Here is a 27187-nt window from a genome sequence, read left to right on the forward strand (position 1 = left end):
AAGGTTGATAACTTCTATAGTTGGGAAAATGTTTGAATCTATCATCAACGAAGAAGTAGTAAGACATCTGATATAAATTGTCCCATTGGCAAGAAGCATCATGGGTTCATGAAGGGAACTCTTTGAGAATATTACATGTGCAGTGGACAATGGGAAACCTGTGGATGTGGTATATCTGAATTTTCAGAAGACATGTGATAAGGTGCCGCACCAAAGACTGCTACGTAAGATAATGGTGTACAGTGTTACAGGTAATGTATTAGCATGGATAGAGGATTGATTAACTAACAGAAAGCAAAGAGTGGGGGTAAATATGTGTTTTATGGTTGGCGATCAGTGACTAATGGTGTGCCTCAGGGATCAGTGTTGAGGCCGCAATTGTTTATCATTTACATAGATGATTTGGAGTTGGGGACCAAGTTAGTGTGTCAAAATTTGCAGGTGACACTAAGATGAGTGTCAGAGCAAAGTGTGCAGAGGATGCTGAAAGTCTGCAAAGGGATATAGATAGTCTAAGTGAATGGGCGAGGGTCTGTCAGATGGAGTACAATGTTGGTAAATGTGAAGTCATCCATTTTGGTAGGAATAACAGCAAAATGGACTATTATTTAAATGGTAAAAAAATCGCAGTATGCTGCTGTGGAGAGGGACCTGGGTGTCCTTGTGCAAGAATCACAAGGAGTTGATTTCCAGGTGCAGCAGGTCATTAAAAAGGCAAATGGAATTTTGTCCTGTGGAGTTTAAAAACAGCAAGGTTATATTGCAGCTGTATAGGTGCTGGTGAGGCCACACCTGGAATACTGTGTACAGTTTTGGTCCCCTTACTTGAGAAAGGATATACTGGCATTGGAGGGGGTGTAGAGGAGATTCACTGGGTTGATTCCGGAGTTGAGAGGGTTGGCTTATGAGGACAGCCTGAGTAGACTGGGGCTATACTCATTAGAATTCAGAAGAATGAGCAGAGATCTTATAGAAACATATAAGATTATGAAGGGAATAGATAATATAGAAGCAGGGAAGTTGTTTCCACTGGCAGGTAATACTAGAACTAGGAGGCATGGCTTCAAAATGAGAGGGACCCAATTTAGGACTGAGTTGAGGACAAATTTCTTCATACAAAGGGTTGTGAATCTGTGGAGTTCCCTGCCTAGTGAAGCAGTTGAGACTACGTCATTGAATATTTTTAAGGCAAAGATAGATAAATTTTTGAACAGTAAAGGAATTAAGGGTTATGGTGAGCGGGCAGGTAAGTGGAACCGAGTCCATGAAAAGATAACCCATGACCTTATTGAATGGCGGAGCAGGCTTGAGGGGCCAAATGGCCTACTCCTGCTCCTAGTTCTTACGTTCTTATGTTCTTATATCTGATTGTGTTTTTCTAGGTAAATGTCCAAGGTGGCGCCATAGCTTTAGGTCATCCCTTGGGAATGTCTGGGTGTCGCATCCTGGTCACACTTATCTACGCTTTGGAGAGAACTGGAGGAAAACGTGGAATCGCTGCTTTGTGCATTGGTGGTGGAATGGGAATAGCAATGTGTATTGAAAGGCAATGAATCAGACTTGTGCTTTGGTTGCAACAAATCCTACACTGGATAAAAGTGAACAGACATTTCACATGGCTTCTTCGCCATAACAGAATTAAAGGGTGATTGCCGACTCATTGATGATTTGATTTTTCGCCTTCAATACTTTTGTCCAAAATTTGCTGCAAAATAATGGTGAGTCCACAATACGAGCCATTATTATTAAGGTGTAATGAAAGAAAACAATTTGTAGTGAGGAAGAGAGATGCCATAAGTTTGCAAATTGCCCACGATGATATTTCCTGCTCTGCTTTTAGCCTCACATAAATGTATCAACCTCCCATGAATGTCTAGAAATAACTGCAGTTGGATTAGAGAAACAAGTTAGGGTTGTTATTTGTGTAAGGACTTTATTAATGGGGCATATATGTTTCCGTGACTTTACACTTTGGAACCAGTTAGCAATAAATGATCAGTGTTCTGTATGTAAAGCATGTAACCAGACTGCAAGTTAAAATGTGGACATTATAAAAAGTACAGAAACTAAAACCAGTAATGACAGCCCCAATTCCCCATTCACCAACATTCCCTGCTTTACTATCCCTCTTTTATTAACCCTTACAGAGTCCATTTAGCTGCAATGGAAAAATAAAAGTCAAAATAAACATTCTAAATTAAACTTACAAATTAACTCAGCATCACTTGTGAATTGCTGTGCTGTCCATATTCTATTTTTGACTACCCTAATGTTACCTCAGTGGCTGCAGCATAGCTAGTGAGTAGGTGATTGCTGGCATTCAGTGGGGAAACAGCAGATGACCTTCAAATCAACTCCACGTCTGAAATGCAGACCGTCATCTCAGCCTGTCAGGGATGATTGTTTCACCAGCAAGGGCACAGGCAGATATGAAAAGATGAATACTCAAAGAAATTACCAAGACAACCCGGGGTGTGATGTCAGTAATTTTCAATCTTAGTAATTTTTGGGGAAAGAGTGCTGGACCATAAACCCCTTTATCTATACTGTAATTCATAGCCATGATGGTAGCAGTCTGAGCTTCCTTATCATTCTCAGGTGCTGGGTGGATGCTGTGACATCAATCATCAGATGATGCATTATGGTTTATTCCACAAATTCACCACCAAAAAGATGATTTCTAAGCTTTTCAGAAACTCTGTTCCAAGTTGGTGCTAGGCTCCTCCATTCTCGTTGTCATTGACCAGAGGCTTTTTGACAGTCCTGCCAATGCACCAACAACGTACCTTCTCCTATATGTTATTTTACCCGGATCCTCTGTAATAGAACCTATCCTTGGTGAACTGTACAATCCTTGCCTCTGTTTGCAGCTCACTCCTGAATTACACATACTGTCTTCTGAGCCAGTGGTTGTGAATGTGGAATTACTGTCTCTTCAGCATACCCCCAGTGCCTGGCCAGGTTCGCCTCTTGGTTATCTGAAAAGATAGACACAAGAATAAGTTGTTGTTAGTGGATGGGGATGCTTGCTCACAACATCTGCATCTTATAAATCAAAAGCCTGGAAAAGAGGCAAGTGAGATGTGAGAAGGAGGATTAGTTAACTGCTCCAGAATTGTTATGGTGCAGATGGAGGCCATCAGGGCATTGTGACTGCACCAGCTCTTCAAATGAATGTTTTAATTTAGTGCCATTCTCTCCATTTTCCCCTACAGCCTTGCATATTGTTTCTATTCAAATAGTCATCTAATGCTCTAGAACCATTGAAATCCTACAGAGCAGAAAGAGGCCATCTGGCCCATCAAGTCTGCACTGACCACAATCCCACCCAGGCCCTACCCCCATATCCCTACACATTTACCCGCTGATCCTATAACCTACGCATCTCAGGACACTAAGGGGCAATTTTAGCATAGCCAATCAAACTAACCCGCACATCTTTGGACTGTGGGAGGAAACCAGAGCACCTGGAGGAAACCCACGCAGACACGAGGAGAATGTGCAAACTCCACACAGACAGTGACCCAAGCCGGAAATCAAACCCAGGTCCCTGGAGCTGTGAAGCAGCAATGCTAACCAATGTCCCGCCCTTGGGCATTCTCTTGAGTGCCTTAATTGAACCTGCCTCCACCACACTTCCAGACAATGCATTTCAGACCCAAGGATACTGTAAACTTCAGTGATTTCAGCCCTACCAAAATTTGCCTGTCATGCCTGAATTGTGGTATGTGTGTGTGTGAGGTTTACAGCAGTTCTGACTGTGAAAGTGAAGTAAACGTTAGGTGTAAATCCTTATTGATAGAGCTTGTTGGTAGGTGACTAATGGGAGTGTAGTGCTTTGAATAGTGTCGGAGGCTAGTGTGAGGTTGATTGGATATGGTGTTTGAAGATGCATTTGCTGATCTTGATCACTTGTGCACTTTCTTTGAACTTCTTATAGTGTTGCATTCAAATTGTGGGTGCTTAAAAACTGGCTTTAACCTCTGCAGCTACTTGCTCCCTCTGTAGAGAGTCTACTAGGCCTTGCAACCACAAAACATCTCTTCTACTCTCCGCTTCTTTCACTAACATGTCCAATACTTTGTGAGGAAAGCTTGGAGCTCACTGTTTCACATTTTCCAGGAGAGATTCATTTACTCATGCCAGTGCCTGCCTCAGCTGTAAGGTACCTTCCAGACTGGGTTAAAGCAGTGCAAGCTGGCTTTAAGTGGTGTGAGGATGCATTCAGAAAACATTCAACTGTGCAGGCAGCACAAAGTTAGCATGTTGTCTACAGTGAATTGATGTAGATTAATTTTGATTCACATGCCCGTTTTGTGGCGATGGTTCAACTTAATCCACACTGTCTTTCACTATATAATGAGATTATTGTTCCCAATAGAAAATAAATTTGATTTATTGTGCCTCTTTGTATTGAAAGTCAGTATGTATCAATCACTTTATCTTCATCAACCCTCCCTGTTATTTCACCAAAGAATTGAACCATATTAGGCAAACATATTTTACCTTGGGGAAGTTACCTTAGGGAAATTATTGGAAAAGATTCTTAGGGACAGGATTTACTCACACTTGGAAACAGATGGACTTATTAGTGATAGATAGTATGGTTTTGTGAAGGGGAATTCATGCCTCACTAACTTGATTGAGTTTTGTGAGGAAGTGATGATAGATGAGGGAAAGGCAATGGACGTTGTATACGTGGACTTCAGTAAAGCTTTTGACGAGGTACCTCATGTTAGACTGGTATGAAAGGTGAAGTCACACGGGATCAGAGGAGAGCTGTCTAAATGGATATAGAACTGACTTGGCCAGAGAAGACAGAGGATAGCAGTAGCAGGGTGTTTTTCTGAATGGAAGGCTATGACTAGCGATATTCTACAGGCGTCAGTTCTGGGACCTTTGTGGTTCATAGTGTATATAAATGATTTGGAAGAAAATGTAGCTGGTCTGATTAGTAAGTTCGCAAATGACACAAAAATTGGTGGAGTTGCAGATAGATATAAGAGAAAATTTAGAGGAGATGTGCGAGGCAAGTTTTTCATACAGAGGGTGGTGAATGTTTGGAACACACTGTCTAGGGAGGTGGTAGGAGCAAGTACAATTGCAGCATTTAAGGGGCAACTAGGTGCATACATGAATAGGATGGGAATTGAAGGTTATGGACTCCATAAGTGCAAATTATTTTAGTTTAGGCAGGCATCATGATCGGTGCAGACTTGGAGGATCAAAGGGCCTGTCCCTGTGATGTACTTTTCCTTGTTTTTGAACAAATCATAATTTCCATTTTGTGCCAGATTAATGAATCGTAAAAGTTCAATTTGGCTGAGTGGGCTGAATCCAAATACAAGTTCAAATGTGCAGTTTCTGCTTCTAATGAGCACAGTCAAGTAATTAAGTACAGCATGGAAAGAGAAATTAAATACTGAATTCGCCATAAATCATCTTGCTCATGACCATCCATGTGACACAGTTACTTCTTTTATCCACATATCTCTGGCTGTTGTCCTGGAGTCCATCTTAACAGTTTCTGACTGAGTATGATGTGACTGTACTGATCTTTGTTATCCGATACAAAATAGATCCAAGAGACCAAGACCTGAATTTTAAGTGATCATACCATTCTTTTTTGTTATGGTTCAGATAAGAAACTCCAAAATGTTTGATGGCACCTGCCTGGATCATAAGATTTGCATCTTGAATTTGGCTACAATAAGCATGATGTGTTTCACTTCAGGTATGATTCAAAAGACCCACTTGGAAACTTTTATCAACAGGTTTACTTAACAATATAGTTGATATGTATAATAAGAAAATTAGCAAGAACTCATCAATTACAAACAAGAAATAAAACAACCATTATAACCCTTAACAAATATATCTGATGTGTTCCAATCAAACCAATCCCATAGACAAAAGACCCTTTAAATAGGTTTAAAATCACAAAGACTAATGCTCATGTGATACTGGACTTGAGATCTTTGGATAAGGCCTGCAGTTCTTTGGATAGAGTCAGAACAGCTTCCCAAAACACCAGGGACTCTAGGCAAATTAACACTACAGATATCTCCTCCAGAAAGCAGATGACCAGCAGAATGCCATAAAATCAGAGAGAGAGGGACTTCTTTTCAGCTTAATGCCCCTTCTGAAACTAAAACCCAAACCTGCAGCTCCAAACTGAAAAATGAAAAACTATCACCTGACTTGCCAATGAGTTTTTTTCCCCTAACAATGCAGAGGCATAAACAACCCAATAAAAATAAATATTTAAGCAGCAATAAAAGGACATCTGCGGTCAAACTGGTGGCCATAGCTGAGAAACACTGACTGAGAGCTGCAGAGATCATGATTTTAAAAAAAGAACCTCTTAAAGGTACATTAATGTCACATTTTTCTGCCTCACTCTCGTAACAGATTGGGCAGGGGAGTAAATGTAGAATTTAAGTAATTCATCCCCATACTTCATCTGGGCTAATACTAAGACCTAAACAAAATAGAGTTTTGTTCACGGGAGAAAAAAATACATTTTATCAAAGTGTCAATTCTCATCTTTATTGTCACAATGTGGGTTTTCTTTCACAACCCACATTTCAATAGAAACAAATTTAATGTAACTGAATTGGAACTGGCAGAGGGAGAGAGTCAGAGAGGTTTACACCATGGAAATAGGCTCTTCAGCCCAACTTGTCCATGCTGCCTTTTTTTTTAAACCCTGAAGCTAATCCCAATTGCCCACATTTGGTCCATATCCCTTTATACCCATCGTACCCATGTAACTGTCCAAACGCATTTTAAAAGACAAAATTGTACCCGCCTCTACCACTACTTCTGGCAGCTTGTTCCAGACACTCATCTGCGTGAAAAAATTGCCCCTCTGGACACTTTTGTATCTCTCCCCTCTCACCTTAAACCTATGGTCTCTAGTTTTAGACTCCCCTACCTTTGGAAAAAGATATTGACTATCTAGCTGATTGATGCTCCTCATTATTTTATAGACCGCTAGAAGATCACCCCTCAGCTTTCTATGCTCCAGAGGAAAAACTCCCTGTCTATCCAGCCTCTCCTTATAACTCAAACCATCAAGTCCCGGTAGCATCCTAGTACATTTTTTCTGCACTTTTTCTAGTTTAATATAATAGGGTGACCAGAACTGTACACAGTACTCCAAATGTGGCCTTACCAATGTCTTGTACAACTTTAACAAGACATCTCAACTCCTGTATTCAGTGTTCTGACCAATGAAACCAAGCATGCTGAATGTCCTCTTCACCACTCTGTCCACCTGTGACTCCACTTTCAAGGAGCTATGAACATGTACCCCTAGATTTCTTTGTTCTGTAACTCTCCCCAATGCTCTACCATTAACTGAGTAAGTCTGGCCCTGGTTCAGCTTACCAAAATGCATCACCTCGCATTTGTCTAAATTAAACTCCATCTGCTATCTCCACCAGCCAACTGGCCCAGTTGATCAAGATCCCGTTGCAATCGGAGATACCTTTCTTCGTTATCCACTGTGCCACCAATCTTGGTGTCATCTGCAAACTTACTAACCATGCCTCCCATATTCTCATCCAAATCATTAATAGAAATGACAAATAACAGTGGACCCAACACTGATCCCTGAAGCACACCACTGGTCACAGGCCTCCAGTTTGAAAAACAATCCTCTACAACCACCTCTGGCTTCTGTCATCAAGCCAATTTTGTATCCGTTTAGATTCCTCACCCTGGATCCCGTGAGATTTCACCTTATGCAACAACTTACCATGAGGTACCTTGTCAATGGCCTTGCTAAAGTCCATTAGACAACATCAACTGCACTGCCCTCATCTACCTTCTTGATTACCCCTTCAAAAAACTCAATCAAATTTGTGAAGATTTGATTGAGTGAAGATTTCTCAACTCTATTTAAAACAAAGATTCTTATTTTTCTCTCCAACGCTTCAATACAACACCAGCACAGTATGTCATTTTCTTGTAAAGCTTTAAATCCTCTTTTAATCTGTGTTAAAGTCTTGTCACAGCAATGTTGGGAAAATGCACCTCAGGTACCATTGCATGCAAGGAAGTTGTGCCCTCATTGGATGTTAAGAAGTCTTGCAATCTAATCTCATTGTCTGGGTCCTTAGCCTTGTAGATTTCAGTGCTTTAAGTACATATCCAAGCAGTTTTTAAATATTATGAGGGGGTGGAATTTTTCATTCTGGGACCCAGCCCTGTGCTGGGAACTGGGAATTTTGGAAATCATGTTGTAACAGCTGGGAACCTCATGCTGTGGGGACTTCCCAACGTTTTTCACTGTGGAGTGGCTTAGATGCCCTCAGATCCAAGTGCCAAATTTAAAAAACGCACAAACATCATACTTGAAGGAGGAGATGACCTGCCAATCTCAGGAATCTCTGACCCTGAGATTAGTGTGAATCTGATTGCATTGCTAGCAAGAGTCATTGAAAATCGTGATCCCACTGGTGCGATACGCAATTCACATGTTTTGCTGGATCTTGAACCCCCATTAGCATTCCTACGCACAACGAGTACAGGCTGAAAATCACCCCTGATATCTCCAGATTTGCACATGACTCAAAGCTGTGTGGGACCACTGTCCCATTGTGAGGAGGATGCAGAGATGCTTCAGTGTGATTTGGACAGGCGGAGTGAGTGGGCAGAGATCTGGGTGTACAGATCCACAAGTTACTGAAAGTGGCAACACAAGTGGATAACATAGTCAAGGAGGCATATGGCACTCTTGCCTTCATCGGCCAGGGCATTGAGTTTAAAAATTGTCAAGTCATGTTGCAGCTTTATAGAACCTTATTTAGGCTGCACTTGGAATATAGTGTTCAATTCTGGTCACCACACTACCGGAAGGATGTGGAAGCTTTGGAGAGGGTACAGAAAAGATTTACCAGGATGTTGCCTGGTGTGGAGGACATTAGCTATGAGGAGAGGTTGTAGAAACTTGGTTTGTTCTCAAAGAACAATACAGCACAGGAAACAGGCCCTTCGGCCCTCCAAGTCTGCGCCGCTCATGCTTCTAACTAGACTATTCATTTGTATCCCTCCATTCCCAATCTGTTCATGTGGCTATCCAGATAAGTCTTAAACGATCCCAGCGTGTCCGCCTCTACCACCTTGCTTGGTAGTGCATTCCAGGTCCCCACCACCCTCTGTGTAAAATACGTCCCTCTGACATCTGTGTTAAACCTTGCCCCCCTCACCTTGAACTTGTGACCCCTTGTGTTCGTCACCTCCAACCTGGGAAAAAGCTTCCCACTGTTCACCCTATCTATGCCCATAATTTTATACACCTCTATTAGGTCACCCATCATCCTCCTTCTTTCCAGGAACCCAATCTCTCCTCATAGCTAAGACCCTCCATACCAGGCAACATCCTGGTAAACCTTCTCTGTACTGTCTCCAAAGACTCCACGTCCTTCTGGTAGTGTGGCGACCAGAACTGGACGCAGTATTCCAAATGTGGCCTAACCAACGTTCTATATAGCTGTAACATCAGACGCCAATTTTTATACTCTGTGCCCCGTCCTATAAAGGCAAGTATGCCATATGCTTTCTTCACCACCCTCTCCACTTGTGTTATCACCTTTAAGGATCTGTGGACCTGCTCACCCAGGTCCCTCTGTGTGTCTATACTCCTGATGGTTTTGCCATTTATTGTATAGCTCCTCCCTACATTAGTTCTACCAAAATGCATCACTTCGCATTTATCTGGATTAAATTCCATCTGCCATTTCTCTGCCCAATTTTTCAGCCTATCTATATCCTGCTATATTCTCTGACAGTGTTTATTGCTATCCGCAAGTCCAGCCATCTTTGTGTTGTCCGCAAACTTACTGATTACACCAGCTACATCTTCTTCCAAATCATAGAGATCCCAGTACAGAGCCCTGCGAACACCACTAGTCACAGACCTCCATCCGGAAAAAGACCCTTCCACTGCTACCCTCTCTTCTATGGCCAAGCCAGTTCTCCACCCATCTAGCTAGCTCCCCTTTTATCCTGTGAGATTTAACCTTTTGCACCAACCTGCCATGAGGAACTTTGTCAAACGCTTTACTAAAATCCATATTGACAACATCCACAGCCCTTCCCTCATCAATCATTTTTGTCATCTCCTCAAAAAACTCAACCAAATTTGTGAGGCATGACCTCCCTCTTACAAAACCATGCTGTCTATCGCTAATGAGATTATTCCGTTCTAAATGTGCATACATCCTATTTCTGAGAATCCTCTCCAACAATTTCCCTACCACGGACATCAAGCTCACCGGCTTATAATTATCCGGGTTATTCTTGCTACCCTTCTTAAATAACGGGACCACATTTGCTATCCTCCAATCCTCTGGGACCTTACCTGTGTCCAGTGAAGACACAAAAGATTTCTGTTAGAGGCCTAGCAATTTCATCTCTTGTCTCCCTGAGCATTCTAGGATAGATGCCATCAGGCCCTGGGGATTTGTCTGTCTTAATGTTCCTTAGAAAACCTAACACTTCCTCCCTTGTAATTGAGATTTTCTCTAACGGGTCAACACATCCCTCTGAGAGACTCCCAGTCAACATGTCCCTCCTTTGTGAATACTGATGCAAAGTATTCAAAGTATACCGCTATCAAATCTCCCCTCATTCTTCTAAAGTCCTAACCTATTCAACCTTTCTCTGTAACTCAGTTTCTCAAGTCCCGGCAACATCCTTGTAAACCTTCTCTGCGCTCTTTCAACTTTATTAATATCCTTCCTGTAATTAGGTGACCAAAACTGCACACTATACTCTAAATTTGGCCTCACCAGTGTCCTATACAACCTCTCCATAACATTCCAACTCTTATACTCAATACTTTGATTTATAAAGGCCAATGTACCAAAAGCACACTTTATGACCCTATCTACCTGTGACTCCACTTTTAGGGAATTATGTATCTGTATTCCCAGATCCCTCTGTTCTACTGCACTCTTCAGTATCCTACCATTTACCTTGTATGTTCTGCCTTGGTTTGTCCTTCCAAAGTGCAATACCTCACACTTGTCTGCATTAAACTCCATCTGCCATTTTTCAGCCCATTTTTCTAGCTGGTACAGATCCCTCTGCAAGCTTTGAAAACCTTCCTCACTGTCCACTACACTTCCAATCTTTGTATCATCAGCAAATTTGCTGATCCAGTTTACCACATTATCATCCAGATCAATGATATAGATGACAAACAATGGACCCAGCACTGATCCCTGTGGCACACCACTAATCACAGGCCTCCACTCAGAGAAGCAATCCTCCACTACCACTCTCTGGCTTCTTCCACTGAGCCAATGTCTAATCCAATTTACTACCTCTCCATGTATACCTAGCAACTGAACCTTCCTAACTAACTTCCCATGCAGGACCTTGTCAAAGGCCTTACTGAAGTCCATGTAGACAATATCCGCTGCCTTCCCTTCATCCACTTCCCCGGTAACCTCCTCGAAAAACCCTAACAGATTAAACATGACCTACCACGCACAAGCCGTGTTAACTCTCCCTAACAAGTCCCTGTCCATCCAAATATTTGTAGATCCTATCTCTTAGTACTGCTTCCAATAATTTACATACTACTGACGTCAAACTTACCGGCCTGTAATTTCCTAGATTTTTGAACCTTGTTTAAACAATGGAACAGCATGAGCTGTCCTCTAATCATCCGGCACCTCACCCGTGGATACCGACATTTTAAATATATCTGCCAGAGTCCCTGCAGTTTCAACACTAGTCTCCTTCAAGATCTGAGGAAATACCCTGTCCAGTCCTGGGGCTTTATCTACTCAAGACAGCAAGCACCTCCTCCCCTTTAATCTGTATAGGTTCCATGACTTCTCTACTTGTTTGCCTTATGTCCATAGACTCCATGCCAGTTTCAAATACAGATGCAAAAAACTCATTTAATATCTTCCCCATTTCTTTTGTTCCATATATAGCCGGCCACTCTGATCTTCACCAGGTCCAATTTTATCCCTTACTATCCTTATGCTCTTAATATACCTGTAGAAGCTCTTAGGATTATCCTTCACCTTGACTGCCAAAGCAACTTCATGTCTTCTTTTAGCCCTCCTGATTTCTTTCTTAAGTAGTTTCTTGCACTTTTTATACTCCTCAAGCATCTTATTTGCTCCCTGTTGCCTTTACTTTCTACCTTATGACTGTTTCAGTTCCAAATAAGCAACTTTCTTCTTAGAGACTTAAATGTCACTAAATATAGTTATCAATCGTAAGTATACTTGCTATAAATTATGTTAACAATCTTAAAGTTTTCAGAGAGAAAATTAATTTTAGAGTAGCTTGTAGACCTCTGACTTCAGCAGACTCCCAGCTAGTACTGCAACTCTATAACTGCAAAAGATCCTTTCTCTCTGCTATGACCAAGTTTATCACATGACCCTTTCAATCAACTATCATCAAGGGAATTTCTTGTATAAACAAGAGCCTATTAACTCTATCTGAGTAACAAATTCTGAGCTGAAAATGAGTTACTAACTTGCTTTTACACCCTTGAGCTAAATATTTTTCAGACACACCAGCTGCCAGCATAATAAATCTAAAATGTTAAACATTCCCTTTAACAAGAAAATAACTATGTATTTATATTAATTGCACTTGAATCATCACAATGCCCCACCAAGGTTAATTTTCCTATGGCCTTTTTGTCCCTTCATTCAGTCTTCTGAGTATACTCATAGATTTCAAGGAGCAAGGCATTGGTCTTTAATTCACCATAGACTTCATTTCTTTGAACAGGATATCTATCCTCATCAAAACTCTTCTTGGAGTTAACGCAAGAACAACCCATGGCAAGACAAGGATGCTTGCCAGGAGGTGTATTACAGCAAGAACAAATCTTGTGTTCAAATGTTAAAACATTCACCTTACTTCCAAGAAGTTTTCTCCTGGGTCCTTGGCCCAAAGAAGTAGTTCACAGGAGCTTGCCTCCAGACAGATTAAGTATAAAATCACAAATCTTGGACAGATTCCATTGGAGGTCACATACCATATGTGATGGGGAAAAATCATAAAGATGGATACCTGGCATAAAATAGCTGCTGCCACATGAAGGGTTAAAAGACATTAAGCAGGCACTAACTTTTAATGCAAACAAGTACTTGAAATTTAAACATACAGGACAGATAGTTATTTGAATTAAACATACAGGGAACGAATACTGCAGGAAGCCAGACACCTTAAAGATAAAGATAGTCCTGGGACAACGGGGTCTGATAAAGAGATTAGCCACGAATGGGAACGGAAATACATAAATGCAGGAAAACCAATTACTGTATGTATAGACCGAAACTAAGTCATTAATAAAGAGGAAATGTATCCATTCATGGAACAATGCGATATTAAAATGCTCATGTCTGTATCTGTCTATAACGAATTGTTAATGGTGTCCGGTCCATCTATTGTGTAAAGGGTATAAAGATGAACCGCTCCTATTGTATCGTTGAGAGAAGGTAGCTGCCCAGCACTGCGGAGTGCCAGTGCCTTTTTCCACAAAGTTTTGTTAAATAAAATTGTATTGTTGCACCCCCAGTCTGACTCTGAAGTGGTAATTTTCCACAACCATTGGTGTAGTCAGCGAAGATCCTATTACTGGTGAGATTGATTGGCCACGATCGGAACCGGGCTACAGATCACTGAATCTGTGAGAGGTCAAGAATACAGTTTGCAAGGGGTTAAACTTAAGGGATATTTGTAGTAACAAGTATTGTTGTATATGGTATAGTGCTAAGTACTAACTGCTGATAGTGATAAGTAACTATGACTTGTGCTGACCGACAAGAGGACAAGGTAGTGCCTGTCTCTGAACCTCGCCTTAGACCGGATATTAAGAGGGGAAATTCCCCACGCTATGGTCGGGTATTGAAGTGGGAAAAGAGACACCAAGGGCACTTAGGATTGTGAAGCACAAGTGGCAAAGGTCGATTAACATCAAACTCTGTAGTGGCGAACAAACGCAAAGTTGCCATCTGATTGCATGAAAGTTTGTGAAATTGGGAACTGTACTGTTAATGTTGTGAAAGCGGGGCGGAAAAAGAGCTTGATCAACTCTGACCTAAACCGGAATCTGGTTTAGATTGCCAAAGTGGTAACAGTGGCCACCATGAGTATAAGTTGAAACCTTGAAACGGTTGTGAAACATGGTGCTAGAGTAGTAATAGTGGCCGGGGTTAGTGAAGTCCCTGCGGTAGAGAGCACACTTTATTAGGGAGTAATCGTGGCTGGGGTAGTGAAGTCTGCAAAATGGCAGATAATGAAGTTAAAAATGGAATCTGCAGGTTCCCTCATTGAAATTTACATGACAGTCAGTTAATAAAACTAATAAAGAGAATGCAAAAGGATGGCTGGGATACTTCTCAGAACTTCGAGCCGCAGAGAAAGTGGATAGATAAAGAAAAAAGGAACAAAGAACAAAACAGCCCGGGAAACAGGTCCTTCGGCCCAACGAGCCCACGCTGCCATTTTAACACCACCAGTCCACCCCTCCACCCATGACCCTTATCTACTGTTTTACGGCCATCCACATTGAACAAGACAAAGAAGATAGGAGTAATGCTAATACATCAATTAGCTGGTCTAATTGAGCAAATAGTCACCTCTACTAAGAAGTGGAGTGAAGACAAAACAAAGATTAGAGAATTAGAATCCTGAGTGAGGGAACTGGAGAAACAAAACCAAGTATTAGAAGAGAAGCAATGGAGAGGGGAAACTGTTCCTCTAACTCCTTATGAGTCCACATTACAGGGACCAACCGCTCCTCCAGGGGAGTGGGAAGCCCTAGAGCACAACTTAGCACCAGTGACCCGCAGCCAAAAGCGAATTATAAACCCTTCACCCCAGATGAGAGACAGCAGATGATGGCTTCCCTGGGTAAATTATAACCTAGAAGCGCAAATACTAAATTCTGGGAAGAATTAGACACAATCTGGTGGTGTCACCAATTACACCTGAGAGACATACACCAGCTGGTCAGGGCAGCCCATCCAATGGATAAGTGAAGGCAGGTGGACCCGCCGCTCCTCCAGCACAGGATTGTAGTGGGGGAAGGTGGACACAAGTAGTCCCCCTAACATCGGAGATAGATATCCAACAGGCACCCTTCACCCAGTTTAAAACAGAGATTCAGAGGGTATAAGGGAATGCTCCCATTAACTGGAGCAGAATTACCACAACAAAACAGTTAAAAGGGGAAGGAGCTTCCCCTTTGTTTTGTTCCAGGTATATCAAGAGTGCTCAGAACAAGGAAACCTGGGTTGGGGGGATCAAGCATTCATCCAGGCTTTCAAGGATAGGCTCTCTAGCGCTCCCCAAACTATTCTAATTATGGGAGTGATTATGTCCCAAGATTATGATGAATTGGTAGAATGGGCTAAGAGGTGGAGAGGAGAAATTTTAGTTTTTGTGTTTTAGTGTGTTTGTGTGGTCTGGTTGCTTGTCAAATGTAGGTGGTGGTTGTTGCAAAATTTTAAGTTTGAATAAAAGAGGAAGTGCTGTGGAATGAATGTTGAAAGCTTCCATGTCTGTGTGTTTAACAAAGTGATTGCGTAGATGTTTTGTTGTTTGTTTTAATGTTTTAATGTTCCTCCTCTAATTGTGATTTTACAAAGGTGGGTTTAAATAAAATTGGAAAGTAAGTTGAAATTTTAGGAAAGGATTTAAACCTTGGAGGGAACCATGTGCTCTTTCCTTTGAAGTAGAAATCATGAGAGGTTAGATGAGAAGCTAGAAGAAGAAAATAAGTAATTTTGTGGAAGGGTTGAAAAGCAGGAACAACAGAATGAGGTAAATATACTGTCAATATAAATATATAAATTATAAATATAAAAATATAAATATAAATATATAAATATATTGTCTCCAAGGTGAACAGCCTCTGGCATGTTGGAACAATGTAGGTAAGGGAAGTCAGCAAGTCAGATCCGTAACTTCGGGATAAGGATTGGCTCTAAGAGCTGGGTCGGTCGGGCTGTGGTGCGAATCAACTGGGGATAGCCAAAGGGAGCAGGTCTCTGGGGGTGAGCCTATTGGGAAACCTCAGGTGGTTAGGGGTAAGAGATTGGGCCTCGTGATTGGGGACTCCACAGTTATGGGGACGGATAGGAGAGTCGGAGGTAAGGGTAGGGACTCAGGGCTGGTGTGTTGCCTACCAGGGGCTGGGGTCCGGGATGTATCAGACAAGGTATTCAGGACTCTTAGAGGAGAGGGAGATCAACCCCAAGTTATAGTTCATGTGGGGACACATGACATAGGGAGATTAAGGGAAGGGGATATTAAGCAAAGATTTATGGAGTTGGGGTGGAAACTAAAGGCCAAGTCTGGAAGAGTAGTTATATCCGGACTCTTGCCTGTGCCACGGGATAGTTTAGAGAGGAATAGAGAGAGGGAAAGTTTGAACTCGTGGCTGAGGGGATGGTGCAGGAGGGAGGGGTTCAGGTACTTGAGCAATTGGGGCTCGTTCTGGGGAAGGTGGGACCTCTATAAGAGTGATGGTCTACACCTGAACCAGAGGGGAATCAATATCCTGGGGGGTAAATTTGCAAAGGCTATGCAGGGAGGTTTAAACTGATTCGGAGGGGGGGGTGGGATCGTGAGTAGAGGGGGTGAAAGTGAGGGGGGCATAGTTGGGGAATGCAAGGCACGGCATAGTGGGGGTGGGGCGGAGCAGGGTTTGAAATGCGTATACTTTAATGCGAGGAGTATTCGCAATAAAGTGGATGAACTTGCAGCGTGGATCAGTACCTGGGACTTTGATGTTGTGGCCATTTCAGAGACATGGATAGAGCAGGGTCAGGAATGGTTGTTGCAGGTTCCGGGGTACAAATGCTTTAGTCGGAGTAGAGAAGAAGGTAGAAGGGGGGGTGGGGTAGCATTGCTAGTCAAGGACTATATCACAGTGTCGGAGAGGAAGTTTGATGAGGACTTGTCAGTTGAGGTAGTATGGGCAGAGATTAGAAATAGGAGAGGAGAGGTCACCCTGTTGGGAGTCTTTTATAGACCTCCTAAAAGTTCTAGAGAGGTTGAGGAAAGGATTGCGGAGACAATCCTGGTTAGGAGTGAAAGTAATAGGGTAATTGTTATGGGGGACTTTAACTTTACGAATATTGATTGGAATTGCTATAGTTCTAGCTCGTTAGAGGGGTCAGTTTTTGTACAAAGCGTGCAGGAAGGTTTTTTGACTCAGTATGTAGATAGGCCAACTAGAGGTGAGGCTATATTGGATTTGGTGCTGGGAAATGAGCCAGACCAGGTGCTAGACTTGGAAGTTGGTGTGCATTTTGGTGATAGTGACCACAATTCGGTTACGTTCACCTTAGTGATGGGAAGAGATAGGCATGAACCTCGGGTCAGTAGTTTTAGCTGGGGTAAGGGTAATTATGAGGCTATTAGGAGTGAATTAGGAAGCATAGATTGGACTAGGAGATTACAGGGACTGGGAACGTCCGAAATGTGGAGTTTTTTCAAGGAGCAGCTACTGCGAGTCCTTGATAGGTATGTCCCTGTCAGGCATGGAGGAACTGGTAGATCTAGGGAACCATGGTGCACTAAAAGAGTTGAGTCGATGGTTAAAAAGAAAAAGGAGGCTTATGTTCGGATGAGATTTGAGGGCTCAGGTAGTGCACTAGAAAGCTTTAGATTGGCTAGGAGGGAGTTGAAGAGTGAGTTAAGAAGGGCTAAAAGAGGACATGAGAAGACTTTGGCTGATAGGATTAAGGAGAATCCTAAGGCGTTCTATAGGTATGTCAGGAACAGAAGGTTGGTCAGGGCAAGATTAGGGCCAGTTACAGACAGCAGAGAGAAGTTGTGTGTGGAACCGGAGGAGATTGGAGAAGCATTGAACCAATATTTCTCTTCGGTGTTCACGCAGGGGGACATGAATATAGCTGAGGAGGACACTGGGTTGCAGGGGTGTAAAATAGACAGTATTACGGTTGATAAGGGGGATGTGCTGGATATTCTTGAGGGGCTGAAAATAGATAAGTCCCCTGGTCTGGATGGGATCTACCCTAGGATTCTCTGGGAGGCTAGAGAGGTGATTGCAGAGCCTCTGGCTCTGATCTTCAGGTCGTCATTGGTCTCTGGTGTAGTCCCGGAGGATTGGAGGATAGCGAATGTTGTCCCATTGTTTAAGAAGGGGAACAGAGACTTTGCCGGGAATTATAGACCGGTGAGTCTTACTTCTGTTGTGGGCAAGGTTTTAGAAAAAATTATTAGGGATAGGATTTATAGTTATTTGGAGTGTAATAAATTGATTAGAAATAGTCAGCATGGTTTTGTAGCGGGTAGGTCGTGCCTTACTAACCTTATTGAGTTTTTTGAGAAGGTGACCAAAGAGGTGGATGGGGGCAAGGCAGTTGACATGGTATATATGGATTTTAGTAAGGCGTTCGATAAGGTTCACCATGGTAGGCTTCTGCAGAAAATGCAGATGTATGGGATTGTGGGTAATCTAGGAAGTTGGATCAGGAATTGGCTATCAGATAGGAGAAAGAGGGTGGTGGTTGATGGTAAATATTCATCATGGAGTTCGGTTACGAGTGGTGTGCCTCAGGGATCTGTTTTGGGGCCACTGTTGTTTGTAATCTTTATTAATGATCTGGATGAGGGTATAGTTGGGTGGATTAGTAAATTTGCTGATGACACCAAAGTCGGAGGTGTGGTAGATTGTGAGGAAGGGTGTCATAGTCTGCAAGGAGACTTAGATAGGTTGCAGAGCTGGGCCGAGAGGTGGCAGGTGGAATTTAATGCAGAGAAGTGTGAGGTAATTCACTTTGGTAGGAGCAACAGATGTGTCGAGTATAGGGCTAACGGGAGGACTTTGAATAGTGTGGATGAACAGAGGGATCTAGGTGTATGTGTACATAGATCCCTGAAAGTTGGGAATCAAGTAGATAAAGTTGTTAAGAAGGCGTACGGTGTCTTGGCGTTTATTGGTAGGGGGATTGAATTTAGGAGTCGCAGCGTCATGTTGCAACTGTACACTACTCTGGTGCGGCCGCACTTGGAATACTGTGTGCAGTTCTGGTCCCCACATTACAAGAAGGATGTGGAGGCTTTGGAGAGGGTGCAGAGGAGGTTTACTAGGATGTTGCCTGGTATGGAGGGGAGGTCCTATGAGGAGAGACTGAGGGATTTAGGGTTGTTTTCGTTGGAAAGAAGGCGGCTAAGAGGGGATCTTATTGAAACATGTAAGATGATTAGAGGTTTAGATAGGCTGGATAGTGATAGCCTTTTTCCTCGGATGGAGAAAGCTAGCACGAGGGGGCATGGCTTTAAATTAAGGGGGGGGTAGCTACAGGACGGATGTCAGGGGTAGGTTCTTTACCCAGCGGGTGGTGAGGGATTGGAATGCCCTGCCTGCTGCAGTTGTAAATGCGCCTAGTTTGGGGGCGTTTAAGAGATCTATGGATAGGTTTATGGACGAAAAGGGATTGGTATAGGCTAGTGGGTCATTGTTTTTGTAACTGGTCGGCGCAACATCGTGGGCCGAAGGGCCTGTTCTGCGCTGTAATGTTCTATGTTCTATGTTCTATGAGTCAGCTTAAAGTATACCAAGTCAGCTTAAAGTATACCAAGTCAGCGAAATACAGTATTAAGGTCCACAGAATATAGTGATTTACAAACATCTGATAGTTTAGTATTCTGTAACTGGTTAAATTATATAGTTCCATTGGAATTTCATGTACCATCTATTGTTCAAGGTTTGCAAATATAAAAACACTGCAAAGCTTAAAGTCTAGCCAGTTAAAAAAAATCAAACCAAAACGTTTCTAATCAATTAACCAGTATGTATTGTACCTACTTTGATTTTGATTCGGCGCCTGTTATTTTTCTAAAACACAGGGGTTTTAATCTGGAACTCAGTTTAAGAATAGAAACAACTTAAATTAAAGGGGTTTGGATATCACTGTTATGATGTGTAAAGTGGTATGTGATGTAACTGCCGCTTGATTACTGTATAGTGCTGCCATATAGACTAGAGAATAAAGTCAAATCCTGAAAAGCCTTAACCAATTTTATATAATAGATTTATATACTATATATTGTGTATTGCTAAAAACGTAACTTGTGTTTTCCTCCATGAAAGGGCTATTTATTCCAAGCATTTAACCATTCTTTGCCATAGTTTGAAATAGCTTGCACAACACTGCTATATGTTGATGCTTAGCATTTGAGTGCCCTTCTTTGTAGGTAGGGTAGTGGCATTTTGTGAAGTACTGTAATGTGGTGCTTGCATGCAAACAAATGATCAAATTATATATAATGTAAGAGTACATCATACAAAGATTAGAGCTGTGTGGCATGTGACTTTAATAGGGAAAGTGATGTCTTTTGATAAAATTATATATAATGAATGTCCAGCTGCAGCCAAAAGACCAGTGCAATGTGTTATTTGATTCACACTAAGCTTCCTATGGAGGGGGATGCTTCTGAGTACTGAATACATGCTGTCTCTCTCCTTGACGCTGGTAAAAGTGATCCACTTCAAACTTAAATACTGGGAGTTTAATCAAGAATCGTACAGAACTCGAGAATATTTCTTTAAATTATTACGCGAACAGCAAGATCTTATAATTAAGTTTTACTTCAGTGTTCTGTATTTTATGCGACCTGCTATTTATGTCTGAATCTGTAACCTTTCAAGTTTTACTGTCCTGGCTTTGTACTTTGATAGAGGAGGAATGGGCAGAGAGAAGAGGCTTCATATTCTGGTCTAATCAGAGTTACCACAAACCTACAACCGGATTAACTCCTGATGAACTAATGACAGGACGGGCAATGCAATTACCAAAAAGCATCATAACAGGTGGGACCGATGTAGGTCCATTAAAAGATAAAATCAGGAGATATGTTTTGGAACTAAGCACCCAATTCAAAGGGATGCGCAAATTGGTAAGAAGTAATCAGGAACAAAGGGACACAGAGAGAGAGCTTGAAATGCTCCCTTGAAATGCCTGTTCTGCGCTGTAATGTTCTATGTTCTATGTTCTGACATCCCAGCAGCAGGAAGTTGTTGTAAAAACATTACCTGACAAACCAGGGTTTGCACCAAAATGGAATGGGCCATGTGAAGTTATGATTAGTGGAAACACCTGTGCCTGTATAGACATAAGGGGGAATGGTATATGGAAACATTGGGCCCAGCTGAAATTATACGAAGAAATGCATGAATGAATGAACGCATGAACTAACAGAACTGCTTTCTTCAACAAGGGCAAAGACTGCAAGCAAGAACAACTGGTGTGTGCGGGTCAATAGACAGTATAACTTTTGGATATTATATAAATTATAATGATATTTGATCGTTGTGAATATGTATGTAATTGTGTATGTAACTGTACTACATTGCGTTGTCGTGACTGTAAATTTGACTGGATTGGAGGATAATCTATTTTATAAGGCTCACATACATTTACACGGGAATCGAACTGTATGTTATCCGTTACCACAGTCGGTAGAAGCCCTATGTGTAGCCATTCCTGGATGGACCCCTCATGACATATACGAGATACACCCGATGCACCCTGTAAGGGATATATTGGCAAATATAAAAGACGTATACAGGGGAGATGTGTGGGACTTGTAAACTCCACAGATCCTGTGTGCAGGGGGTTCCAACAGGTTGGAAGAAAAGCTTGTTCAGACACTGCAAGCTATCCGCTTTGTTTTACGGAGCAAGGATGGGAATGTGCCTATTCCTTGGTCCCTAAGAATGGTTCCTGCGTGCAGACACAGTGTGTCCGTCAACATTGCCAGGTTAATAAGAGACAGATTAATATAACTGCGGGAAAACAGCTCATTTGTGGCCAGTGCAATGGAATTCACATAGCTCAGTTGAGGGGGTTGAGCTATGAGGAGAGGCTGAATAAACTAGGCTTGTACTCGTTAGAGTTTAGAAGAATAAGAACATAAGAACATAAGAAATAGGAGCAGGAGTAGGCCATCTAGCCCTTCGAGCCTGCCCCGCCATTCAATAAGATCATGGCTGATCTGTTGTGGCTCAGTTCCACTTTCCCGCCCTCTCCCCATAACCCTTAATCCCCTCTCTTATCAAGAACCCATCAACCCGCTTCGTAAAAATATTTAGCGAGGCAGCCTCCACCACTTCAACGGGCAGAGAATTCCAGAGATTCACCACCCTTTGAGTGAAGAAGTTCCTCCTCAACTCCGTTCTAAACCGCCTCCCCTTTATCTTGAGGCTGTGCCCCCTAGTCCTACTGTCTTTTTTGAGCGGGAAGAGTCTCTCCACCTCTATCCTATCCATCCCATTCATCATCTTATACGTCTCAATGAGATCTCCCCTCATTCTTCTAAACTCTAACGAGTACAAGCCTAGTTTATTCAGCCTCTCCTCATAGCTCAACCCCCTCAACTCCGGTATCAGCCTAGTAAACCTCCTCTGCACTCCCTCCAAGGCCAAAATATCCTTGCGCAGGTGCAGCGCCCAAAACTGCACACAGTACTCCAGCTGCGGCCTCACCAATGCCCTATACAGCTGCAGCAAGACCTCCCTACTTTTATATTCAACCCCCCTCGCTATGAAGGCCAGCATCCCATTCGCCTTCCTGACCACCTGCTGCACCTGCAAGCTGGGTTTTTGCGACTCATGCACAATATTTACAACGCTATTTTGTAATACGCTATGACAATTGAAGACCCCATTATTATCACTCCACATTTCTTGCCTTTAACTGAAATATGTCTGCAAATTTGCCATTTTGTATTTCTAGTCTATACCCAGAGGTGTACAATGCCTCTAACGTTCTTAATTCTAATCAAGTAAGATCAGTCTTAGAAACCTCAAACACATCATCCAACTTCAGTGCTGCAAGAACTTCCTTATCATTACTGTTGCCACCCTCCCCCCACTTTTTCCCCTATATTCCCTGGATACTTTGTAACAAGGATTACTAAGTATGTTTTCCATTGCTTGAGTATGTTTTCCATTGCTTGAGTCAGGTCTCTCTTTCGCCACCATGTCAAGTTCTTGCGTGGCAATTTGTGCCTAAAACTCATTAATTCAACCTCATTTACCACTCTCCAGGGATTCAAGCATGTGCACTCCAAACATTAGTCTGACTCACATTTCTCCACAATTGGTCCCTCATATTACAGAGTGATAATTTATTCTAAATTAAGTTTACCTCCGTCAATCCTCTTGGGACTTGTTACCCTACTCAATGCTTCAGCCTGGTTCACAACCCCATACCAATTAATTCTCTGATTTTACAACAGATAGGGTACCTTGCTCAGTGCCTGCAGATCACCAAACTCTTACCATAAACAAAACACAGTAAGACATTCTGGAATTGACCAACATCATCTATAGTCCCCCGAGGGGCACAATAACTACTCACAGCAGTTTTGTTGACTGTACTTATATTTAAACATATGTCTGTATGAATGAATGTTCCTGCTTTTCATCCAAAGTCAGAACTGTGATGTAATTTTTTTCAGACTTTCAAATTGTTCTCTGTTTTATGGCAAGGATAAATGTAATCTGAAACTTGTACTTACTTAGATTGTGCAGAAAAATGGGCAGCAGCAAAAATGGCAGCTTCTACTTCAATATTATCATGTGAATCTAAACTTTGTCGAATGCTGTGGTGAGCATTTTTTCTGTCAGGAATGATAGATGCCATACTTCCTAGCATTCGAAGAGTGATGGCAGATCTCATTGAGACATCTAAGATGATGAATGGGATGGATAGGATAGAGGTGGAGAGACTCTTCCCGCTCAAAAAAGACAGTAGGACTAGGGGGCACAGCCTCAAGATAAAGGGGGGGCGGTTTAGAATGGAGTTGAGGAGGAACTTCTTCACTCAAAGGGTGGTGAATCTCTGGAATTCTCTGCCCGTTGAAGTGGTGGAGGCTGCCTCGCTAAATATTTTTAAGACGCGGGTTGATGGGTTTTTGATAAGAGAGGGGATTAAGGGTTATGGGGAGAGGGCGGGAAAGTGGAACTGAGCCACGACAGATCAGCCATGATCTTATTGAATGGCGGGGCAGGCGCGAAGGGCCAGATGGCCTACTCCTGCTCCTATTTCTTATGTTCTTATGTTCTTATGTAAATGGATGTACCCATTTGACACTTACCAAGTGGGGGAATCAAAAGGGGAATCAAGTAAACCGAACAATTGGCAATATGAACAAACTCATAATCAAGACACTAAATGTTACTGGGCTTAGGAGGGATATGTGTTCCTCTTCAGTGGTACTTACACAACAGAAATACAAACCTCCCAAACTGTTTCGCCGTAGGAACAATAGGACCACTGACTGTTCCATGCCCTCAGAAGGGGCATACACAGAGGAGAATAGTAACTGAGCTATCAGCAAAGAATTCTGTACCAACTGGGAAGCCCCGGGCACAATGGGATCCTCACTGGAATACGGGTTCCTTGGAGCCTTATCTTGGGGAGGGGTGGGGTGGGGTGGTGTGCGGTGTTTGCACAGCAAATACGATATGCAGTAAACTACCAGTTAGCACAAGGGAGAGTGTGTACAATCATAGGCAATAAATGCATAACCCATGTCATGGATGAGTCTTATAACATTACATAAGTCATCAATAACATCAGAGAACAACTTGATAGCTTCAGACAGGGACCCAAGAAAGGAAGTAACTAGCTTGAATGGCTAGTAGGGGGGTCCTGGGAATCTTATTTATGGATTGGTCATACTCATTTCAATTGTAATTGTCTGTTGTCTGATTATCGGATGCCTAAAAGTCTGCTGCCAGGTTGTGATAACCAGAAGTGTGCCGGGAGCCAGTGTATCCATCGAAGGAGAAACCATGATGAAGACGTCCGAAGACCTCCGAAGAAGCGAAGAAAAAAAGACGGAAAACCACCTCTTTATGTGAAGATGCAGCTGTTGGTCTAGGGATTATTAAAAATGATAATCCGACCAAAAGAGGGGACTGTGGTGGGGAAAAACCATAAAGATGGATACCTGGCATAAAATAGCTGCCCGCCACGTGAAGGGTTAAAAGACATTAAGCAGGCACTGATTTTTAATGCAGACAGCTACTTGAAATTTAAACATACAGGACAGACAGTTATTTGAATTAAACATACAGGGAACAAATACTGCAGGAAGCCAAACACCTTAAAGATAAAGATAGTCCTGGGACAGTGGGGTCTGATAGATTAGCCACAAATGGGAACGGGAATACATAAATGCAGGAAAACCAATTACTGTATGTATAGATCAAAACTATGTCATTGATAAAGAGGAAATGTATCCATTCATGGAACAACGCAATATTGAAATGATCATGTCTGTATCTGTCTATAACGATGTGTTAAATGATCGTTCACCCATTTGATTACAATAATGTGTTCATGATGTCTGGTCCATCTATTGTGTAAAAGGTATAAAGATGGAACACTCCTATTGTATCATTGAGAGAAGGTAGCTGCCCAGTACTGCGGAGTGCCAGTGTCTTTTCTCCACGAAACTTCGTTACATAAAACTGTATTGTTGCACCCCCAGTCGGACGCCGAAGTGGTAATTTCCCACAATACCATACTACTACATTTTATCTTGAATTAAAGGAGGCAGTTTAAAACCTAACAATCTTATGAAGACCGACAGTCATGGCAGAGATTTATAAATTTAGGTTGGAATTTTCCAATCCAGACAGTGGTGGGTTTAATGATGGGGGGGACAATGTGGTGGAATCTGAAAAATTGTTTTCCCACCAGCATGAAATGACATGCTCCGCCCATCCATCATGGGCGATTGATATTCCTGTCAAATGTTTTGCATCCTGTTAATGGGGTGAAGATGGTGCCTCAGCTGGGATTGTCCCCCTTGTCTTTTATCCATGCCACCATCGAGACTAGTGTACTGTGGACTCACCTAGAAGAAGGCCCAGGGCAGCTTGTGGAGATCAGAAGATGGAGGCCTCTAGCGACCAAGGACTCATTCAGCAGTGGGTGTGGGGAGCATCTATCACATGAATCTTTACACTGCAGTAATTTCCACGATATGGATCATCACACAGCTGGAGATTCCACAATGTCAATCTTCACACTTCAGGAGATTTCAGAATGTAGATCTTCTCACTTCAAGAGATTCCAGGATGTGGATCTTCTCACTGCAGGAATTTCCAGGATGTGGATCTTCTCACTGCAGGAATTTCCAGGATGTGGATCTTCTCACTGCAGGAATTTCCAGGATGTGGATCTTCTCACTGCAGGAGATTCCAGAATGTGGATCTTTACACTGCAGGAGATTCCTGGTGTTTGATCTGCTCACTGGAAGTGGTTGCATGAGGTACCTTTCACGGCAATGATATTTACTGGGGCGAATTAGATGGCAAGGAGAGGAGTGATGAGGTGGAGGATGAGAGGTTGGGGAGATGGTGGATGGTATAGGGGAAGTGATGCTCAGCATTATTTGAGTGGACAATGGAAATAAATCATATTCTGGGGGTGAGCAGGATGAGGGGTGGGGGAATGTTAATTGTAACAGGGATGGGCTCTAGGAAGGTAAGTGTTATAGAAATTCACCTGCATGGGACAAGGCATGTTGGGGGAGAGTGTTAGAGTTGTTGTCAGTATGTCAAAGTTCACGCTAGGAGGGCCAATTGTTATGGGGTGGAGAAGGATATGGGTCATGGGGGAAGCTGGATGGTGTTGGACTCTGTATGAAAAATCACATGCACTGTGGTGTTTATAATATCTAGACTCTCAATATGGAGATCTTGAGATGCTGACATTGTGCCAAATAAGTTGATGCCCCAGCCCCTTTTAAATATGGCGGCCAGAAAAAATGGCAAGATGTGTGTCATCCAGTTCATCCCGCGATGGAATATGCTGGAAAACCTCAACTGTATAATTAATGAATCCAGCATTACATCAATGCTAATTTCCAATGACTTCAGTGCAAAAAGGGTCAGAAAATATCGGTGGAAGTAAATTATAGGTCTCCTAACAGTAATTATACCATTAGTCAGAATGTTAGCATTTAGCAAGAAATACTTTTAGCTTATAATTGTGGGCGACTTTAAACTGGACAAAACTGGATGGCACAGTGACACAATGGTTCATATTGCTATCTCACGGTGCCAGGGATCTGGGTTCATCTTCTGGCCTCAGGTCACTGCCAGTGTGGGACTCTGACCAAGGGTCATCTAGATTCAAAA

At 42.4% G+C, this 27187-nt stretch overlaps 1 protein-coding gene across 2 annotated transcripts in view; it reads left to right on the forward strand.

Moving 5' to 3' along the window:
- Nucleotides 1–13566, forward strand: part of acat2 (acetyl-CoA acetyltransferase 2) — a 119467-nt gene extending 105901 nt beyond the window's left edge. Inside the window, exons 9-10 of one of the 2 annotated variants that reach the window (XR_013888260.1) lie at nucleotides 1383–1718; nucleotides 5641–13566. Coding sequence is in view for 1 of the 2 variants with exons in the window: in XM_080200315.1 (XP_080056441.1) it covers nucleotides 1383–1553 (171 nt within the window). In the remaining variant the exon portion in view is untranslated. Of the gene's footprint in view, nucleotides 1–1382 lie in introns of both variants that reach the window. The other variant, XM_080200315.1, reaches the window with a different exon arrangement.
- Nucleotides 13567–27187: the final 13621 nt, after the last annotated feature.

This window comes from Carcharhinus amblyrhynchos, chromosome 12 (assembly GCF_965287045.1).
Source record: "Carcharhinus amblyrhynchos chromosome 12, sCarAmb.v2.hapA, whole genome shotgun sequence".
Classification (NCBI taxonomy): Eukaryota; Metazoa; Chordata; class Chondrichthyes; order Carcharhiniformes; family Carcharhinidae; genus Carcharhinus; species Carcharhinus amblyrhynchos.